Raw genomic sequence first — 8239 nt, forward strand, 5'->3', positions numbered from 1 at the left:
CCACGCCCCTTTGAAACTACAAGTTTAACTTTGCAGTTACGTCAGGCATTCCTCCTCCCAACTGCTTAATGCTAATACCAGACTACAGCTTACTGCTGATACCATACAGCTCTTTTGGTCTTCAAAGGGTTGTGAGCTGTTCTCTGTTGCACTCTCCTTTGTTTAAGCAACTGAAAAGGTCAATGATTCTGAATCATTGATTCTGGCTCAGTCCTCACGCAGGGGTACCAAAACAATGTAAGCACAATGGCTCTGGACAGGCGGCAGATAAATATCGGTGTAGTTTTACATAAATGTAATAAAGCTTTCCTTATGAGTCCCAAATCAGTCTCATAAATCAGTCTCATCAGTCTCATAAAATATACTAAACTATCCATTTGAAACTCTGAATTACCATATTTTGAGTTCTGAATAGTAAAGGTTGGAAGCATATATAATCAAAAGCATTTAGTTTAGTTTAGTACTTTAGTTTGAATGCAAAACCCTGTGTCTGTGTGAAGCATAGGACCTGTACCCATCACTGTTCGTCGGATAACAAAGGATTCACAATCGGTCGCCAAGCAAGAGCATTCGCAAGTAAGGCTGGCATCTGGGCAGTGTTAGTCTTAGAGGTGTATTGAGCTTAAGTGAGGAAAGTGTTATTCTAATTAATTTATGATTTAGATATGCACACTGTGATTCACATAGAATTCTGTCTTTGACCGTTCGTTATCCTTCTTTTGTTGTGTTGCTAATCTGGTAGATAGATTGTGCAAAGTACTCCTACTACCTTCATTGACCTGGCTGTTTCATGAGTTTTATAGAATTGCAATACATTAGTACTAGCTAAGACTGTAGCATAGTGCTACAACTAGAGTTTCCATCTATTTTAGTAGTTTAATTATAAAATATTGAACAGAAAAATGAATGGTTATTAATTCTATGAGATTGATTTTATGAGACTGATCTGATAACCCTGTTGCACCTACAACAGTAAATGTTCAGTTTAAATCACTCAGTGAACGATTCCATCTGTGGAGTCCCAGTTGTACCTACAGTTTTACTGCTTTCTCCTTGCGGGCTTCTCGGTTGGCAAAGAATATCATTTTCTAAGTGATACACTTTTGAGAGACAGATGGAGAGGGGGAGACAGACATAAAAAGAGAGGGAGAGAGAGAGGTGTGAGATCTTGCATGTGTGCATCCTCTCACCTTGATCTTAACAATCACCGTGGCGACGCCTGGGGGGAGGATGCCCCCAATGTCCAGTGCCTCCACCTGGAAGGTGTAGGTGGCCCCATCCTCCCCGCTCAGGTCCTCAAAGTCCAGAGACTGCAGGATGGACAGCGCCCCTGTCAGCCTGTCTACAGTAAAGAGCTGCTTAGCCTCCTCTGACCTGATGCGGTACGTGACATTAGAGTCCAGATCAGCATCAAATGCCTAAGAGACAGAATGAAGGGAAAAGAGAGAGAAAGACACAAACAAAAAGAGAGAGAGAGAGAGAGAGAGAGAAGTAACAAGGTAAGTACATAAACTACTGTATCCCACGTGCTCCATGTTTAGAGAGAGAAAACAATGGGTGGATGAATGGATGGATGGATAGATAGATATTCAGATGCTCACAAAGCTATCATTCCACTCCAATTCTTAAGCCTGATTAAATGCGATACCTCAGTGACAATGGAATTTAAAAAGTCATCGTTTTCTCCAGTCAGTTATCAGTAGGTGGGAAACCCTTTGAGGCTTTTTCTTTTGATATGGGAGGCACAGGGAATTACATTCTGCTCTGCTGATACAAAAAAGGAAGTGAAGACATATATAAATAAAGGATAAGAGACACCCCCTGAGAGAGCATGAGGGAGAGGCAGACTGGGCTCTTTATCGAGCCCAGATGGGTGGGTGACTGTCACATGGGGGTTTTTCTCCACGAGGATGGGCCTCAGCTGAGGGCCCTAGAGGATTCATGTGAGGTGAGCCAACAGACGGAGCTTTTTCTTCGGTCAATCTGTCCATCAGGGCACCTTCATTTCATCACTCCCATTTCCCCCACCTCCTCCTCCTCCTCCTCATCCTCCTCCTCCTCCTCTACACTGGTCCTGTCATTCAGTGAATATGTATGCTTCTCTACACATGCATTCTGAAAGCTTCCCACTTTGCCTTTTTGACTAGTTTTCCTCTCCTTTTTTCCCCTTTTCCATGACATTATGTGAAAATAGAAGATATTACAACCCCAAAGCCCTGTTTTGGTAAAATAACACAAATGTGCGCATTAAAGATGTATTATTTATGACTGGAGATGAGATTTAGTTTAACACTCTGTGACTTTGCATACAGTACACTCATGTTAACCCTCAGCTCAAATAGATCATGCAGCTCTGGAGAAAATGCCCTAAAGTGAAGTGAAGAAAAAAACCCATCTAAGACTAGAGATGACTTTGAAGTGAATTGGAGCGTTTAACAGCAAACTATACACATCTGAAGATCCATGTTTGACGCCGAGAAACATTTATAAGACGCTTTGAAGTTCTTCGGTGGACCAAAGCATTCAAGTCAGAAGATGAGTGTTCGCCGTGTGAGCATTCATCCTCTTCCTTTTCAAGATGTGTCGTGAGATCGCTAACTCTCTCTCTTTCTTACATGAGGGCATAACCGTCTCTCTGAACATTGTATTATAACTCCCTTGTTCTGAGACAGGAAAGCTGAAATGTGGAGCATATGGCCATCAAAGAGGCTTGAGAATATAGATATCAGACACAGCTAATCAAGCCTTGAGCAGTCTGCCAGGCTGGAAACGATGCCGGAGCTCTGAGCCAAAACCAGGTCACACACTGAGACTGCCGACCACAGAGCATCACAGCATCTCCAACCACCGCCCTGGGCCAGCCATCTGAAGCAGGTGCCTGCCATGGGGGAATGTGAAACAACGGAGAGCTTTCAGGAGAGGACCATCAACCACTGTGAGTTAGGCTATGAGCTCGGAGGCATAGCTGGTTGAGCGCAGAACTCACTCAGCTCAGAGCTATCTAAGGCACTGCCAGATGGGCACAGATTTCAGACATACGAAGTTGAGAGTAGAACTATGCCCTGGATAGTGATATCAGCGCTGAGGCCTGAAGGCTAATATGTTAAGGAGAACATGGAGGGCATGGCGAGCTGAACTCCAGGCTCTCTCAGGTGAAATGAGCTAAGACCAGGCATAACGAGATGAGCACAGAACTATGTGAGGCAAAGTAAATCGAATCAGATTGAATTTCACAACAACGATGTTTCACACTCAAACGAAACCACAAAGAATTTGAGACACATAGCTTCTGTTTTCAATTGAGTATCTGAGGGAATCGGGAGAAAAGCTTGATCGATTTTTTGCATGTGGAGGAAGTTGCTATTCCTTTCTTGTTTACAGGACTGGTTGGTTGAACAAAGTCATTTCCCAAAGTAAAGCACAGATGGCACCACTGATTACCAAGGTCTCCAGGGGTAAAAGACACTTGAACACGATCAGCTACAGTCGGCTGAGCAAGGTGTTCCCTCAGACCTAATAAGTCGATCCCAGATCTATCCTTGTGCAGCCATCATCACTTACGGAGAGCTGCAGAATGACAGTCCTAGCAGGGCTGTTTTCCGGAACATTCACGGTGTAAACGGGCTCCGAGAAGACAGGGCTGTTGTCATTGATGTCGATGACCTCCACCTGCAGGATGAGGGTGGTGCGCCGCGGGTCCACCGCCCCGTCCGAGGCCTCCACCACCAGCTCGTAGAAGCCGAATCTCTCTCGGTCCAATGGCACTGCTGTGTAGATGCTGCCGTTGGCCGTTATGTTGAAGAGCGAGGCATGCGTTAGCAGTCGATAACGCACCTCTCCATTCTTCCCTGCATCCGGATCTGTGGCCTGTCAGGATGGAAGACAAAAAGAGAGAACAGTAAAAGAGAGAAACACAGTGAGAGAGAGGAGAGAGACAGAGAGAGAGAGAAACCCTCTATTTAGAATACCAACTGAAAACGATTTCAAATCCATTAAAAATAATCAGTCTATTTCACCAGTTAAAAACAAGCCTCTCAAAGTCATTATAGAGGGAAAGACAGAGAGAGGGAGAGAGGGAGAGAGAAAGAGAGAAAGAGAGAAAGAGAGAAAGAGAGAGAGAGGGAGACAGAGAACTACACACCATATAGGGTCAAACAGATTAAGATCATGAAAACAAGTCAACAAACAGACCCAGGGCCTGAATTAGTCAGCAGAGCACAGACGTACAGCCTGATCCAAAACACCATTGCATAACTTGCCTATGGAACACATTTGATCATTTTCAAAGCGTCTGTGTGAGTACACAACCACCCACCCACACACACACACACACACACACACACACACACACACTAATGGGCACCTCCTCCACCACTCTCCTTTTCCTCTCACTCCACACTTCCTAATTTGCCAAAGCTGGGCAAGCCTCTGCAGTTCGAAAGGTCACATAGGCCTTATCTGCAGTTCATTAAACAAAGAGAACCCGAGAAGACCTCTTTCAAAACACCCACAGAACACAGAGCCAACAAAGCAGCCATGGAAAACTTATATGGGGTAATCTTTAAAGCAGAGGAGGAGAAGGAGATAGAGAGAAGGGGTAGGAGAGAGAGACTGAGAGAGAGAGAGAGAGAGAGAGAGAGAGAGAGAGAGTGAAGTGGGGAAAGTGCAAACTAGACTGTAGCTACTTATGGAACGAGCTAGCTGATTAGCATGTCGACACTGTTCATCTGCCTGCTGCACTAATGGCTTTTAGATGCTGTCACTAATTCCCTTTTACAGTAATTAACTGGGAGAAGAAAGGGTGAGAGGAGAAGAGAAGAGATGAGGGGAGGATGAGGAGAAGAGGAGAATAGAGGAGAAGAGAGGGTGAGAGATAGCAGGAGAGGAGAAGAGAGAAGAAGAGAGAAGAAGAGGAGAAGAGAGGAGAAGAAAGGGTGAGAGATAGCGGGAGAGGAGAAGAGATGAGGGGAGGATGAGGAGAAGAGAGGAGGACGAGGAGAAGGGCAGGTGTAATACTAGCATGGGAGCTCTAGCCCCTGAAGCAAGTCACTAAGTCAGAGGCAAAGAGCCGATCAAAGCTCAGCTTTGCCTTTCAGGTCCGAAGAGAAAAGGATTTGGGCGAGAGAAGCAGCAAACTGACAGGAGATCAGGAGATCTCTGGATGGCTGATTTTATATTTTGGTCTTGGCTGACTTTTAACCCTGGATCTGCAGTGCAGACAAAGAACGGGCACAGGGAGGGAGATAAAGACAAAAAGACAAAAGGAGAGAGAGAGAGAGAGAGAGAGAGAGGGGGGGGGGGGGGGGGGGAGAGGGAGAGGGAGAGAGAGAGGGAAACAGAAAGAGGGATAAGGGACCGTTTTTGGACAGGAAGGAGAGAGGGAGGGAATGAGAGGAGAAGAGAAGGCAAGTAGTAGCACCAGGATGAGTCAACTCTCCCCTTTAGCTTTTCAAACAAAAAGGTCGGGACGGCTACCAAATGCCACGAGCAACAATGATCCATCTGAAAGGAAAGATGCTGAGGAAGAGAGAAAAGAGGGAGGGAGGGAGGGAGGCAGGGAGGGAGGCAGGGAGGGAGATGGGGCTGGAAGGGATGAAAGGAGGAGCAGGACAAAGAAAAAAAAGGAAACAGATGGGGAGAGAGTGGAAGAACTGGGGAGGAGGACAGGAGAGGAGGTCAGGCCTCACGAGGCGAGGCGAGGCAAGGATGGGGGCAGTGATGAGAACACAAGCAGAGAGAGGAATGGCACCACCACAGGCTAATGAGAGAATCTGAATCAAGCCATTCGCAGCAGGGAGAAGTTTCAGCCATGATTCTGCTAGCTGCCACGAGCGATAGCAGGGGACGAAGATAGGTCTTAGATGTTTTCTTAATGCGCGGCCTGACAGGATGATAAGATAGCATATGCTTATGGAATCGATGAAATCATTAAATAACCAGAACATGTAAACAAACACACACAGTGCCATATGCACATAAAACGACTTGAAACCTTGAGCTTAGCAACAGGCCCCAAGGCATCTGTTGAAAGGAGCAATTAATTTCAGAAAAACCTCATGTCGCTAAACCTCAAATGCACAAATGGCGAGGAAATTACAACTGTGACAAAACATCACAGAGCCAACCACGGCTGATAATCAAACCCCGACATCACTAACTGAATTCCACCATGAGCCCTGAAGCTCATGTTTTACGCCCCAGCCAATTACCATCGGAGCTATAAGATCCGTTGAGAAGGTACAGCCTGCGAGAGTACGCTGTCATAATCACACTCCTCCTGCAGTACATGGGCCTCTAAGACAGCATATGGGGGCCATAGAGACAATTATGCAGAAGGATAAGCAGTAAAATGGTTACGAGGCCAGCTGTGACTGAGGAACACTCCCTGAGGGGCTGGCTCAGCCAAGAAGTGGAGAGGACCACTTGGGCAGGCCTCAAGTCCAGAGATAGATCCTGCACCATCGCCAGACCATAGAAATGCAGACAAGTTCAGATAAGTGAAAATGATCTTGCACATAAAGAAACTGACTGCAAAAATATAAAGATCTCCAGGCAAGTATAATGAAACCAGAGATTTAAGCAGAATTTAAAATAGACTGAACATCTCTATGTTCTTGGCTTGTCTTTCAACGTATGAACTTCCAATGTATCTCGTGTCATGTCGTGGCATGTCGTTTCAGTGTATGAAATTCCAATGTATCTTTTTATCACGTATATCGTTTCGATGTATGAAATTCCAATGTATCTTTTTGCCACGTATATCCACATAACTGAAGTTGATACATTCTGCTCCATGATATGTGAGTTAAAGTCTCTGTCTGGTGATGATGCAGGAGTTACTGAGGCACACAGAGGACACACACACACACACACACACACACACACATTTGCCATGCTGGACTCCAGAACCCATTTGACTAGAGGTGTTTGGAAGGCTGTGGGATTCATCTTGTGCTTCAGGCTCCATTAGATCTCAGGCTGTTGAGATGGGGCCTGCCCAGCGCAGCTGTTCTGGAGCTGGCAGTGTTGACTTTACAGGCTCAGTGACTCGCTCTCAGAGGCTGGGCTTTCAAAACTCACATCAAGGGTGGAGCCCCTAACATGAAGCAAGCTTGAGTGGGCGTACAAACATGGCTTTCGCCATGACAGGAGAGTGATGAAATGGAGGGAAATAAGGAGAATGGAAAGAGAAAGTGGAGCGCCCACCCATATCTCTGTGTGTGTGTGTGTGTGCCTGTGCGTGTGTGTAAGTGCGTGTGCGTGTGCGCGTGTGTGTGTGTGTGTGTGTGTGTGTGTGTGTGTGCCTGTGCGTGTGTGTAAGTGCGTGTGCGTGTGCGCGTGTGTGTGTGTGTGTGTGTGTGTGTGTGAGTGTGTGTGTGTGTGAGCGTGCTTGTGTGCGTGCGTGCTTGTGTATGTTTTTGTACATGCGTGTGGTTTTGTGTTTTGCATACGTATGTATCAGAGGGGAGAAAAAGGGCAAGTATCCAGTCAGTATGCGGTGATGGAAACCCTGAGATTATAGACCCAGGATCTGTGAAAGACTAGCTCACTCTGTTAGGTTGTGCTGGCCACACTGATCACTATCTGATTGGAGCACATGGAGGGAAACCAATGGATTCATGTCATATAAGAAAAATATACACAATTTGGGAGCCACCTCCTTCATACACATTTGTATGTGTGCGTGTGCGTGTGTTTGGGGGGCTGGGGGGGGGGCAGATCTGTTAGCACAGATTACAGATTACATTGTAATAACACATTATTACAGGACTAGGTGTAGTCTGAATTTTGGTAAACAGGACAATTGTAAGAAAAGCCTTGAAACCCTCTCTTATTCATGTGGCCCTGTGGAGTTTCTCTTTTCAGGCAGACCAAAAGCCCTGAACGTTGTGTCTGGTTCACTTGAGAAAACAACACTCTGAAGCCTGAGATGCCAATCCCTATCCATATCAACACTACGATGCGACACGTGAAATCCACCTGCTAATTGTCATGTCAAAATTATTAATACAAACATCCAAAAGCTTGGGAAAAAGAACAAGCAACAAAGCAGAACGCCCTGTCAGTCAACATAATGTGCACCTGAACGCCTCAAAGCAAAGCAAGCCAGTGGAGCTTCTCTCTCTGATTACGCCTCTAACCAACCAAGGCCTGATTAATCTTGAACACTAATTAGAAATCCCTGCTGCTTGACAAAGCAAGACACACGGCACCATCACTGATGGCTCTTACGATGCTT

The 8239-nt window shown here is 45.8% G+C and overlaps 1 protein-coding gene across 4 annotated transcripts in view; it reads right to left on the reverse strand.

Moving 5' to 3' along the window:
- The window catches only part of pcdh15a (protocadherin-related 15a), a 217214-nt gene that overhangs the window by 72665 nt on the left and 136310 nt on the right, over positions 1–8239 (reverse strand). For all 4 annotated transcript variants that reach the window (XM_042709568.1, XM_042709569.1, XM_042709567.1 and 1 more), the window contains 2 exons: positions 3562–3867; positions 1191–1418 (listed from right to left, as the gene is read on the reverse strand). In XM_042709568.1, the coding sequence (XP_042565502.1) occupies positions 1191–1418; positions 3562–3867 (534 nt within the window). The remainder of the gene's footprint in view (positions 1–1190; positions 1419–3561; positions 3868–8239) is intronic.

This window comes from Clupea harengus, chromosome 13 (assembly GCF_900700415.2).
Source record: "Clupea harengus chromosome 13, Ch_v2.0.2, whole genome shotgun sequence".
In the NCBI taxonomy this organism is placed as follows: domain Eukaryota; kingdom Metazoa; phylum Chordata; class Actinopteri; order Clupeiformes; family Clupeidae; genus Clupea; species Clupea harengus.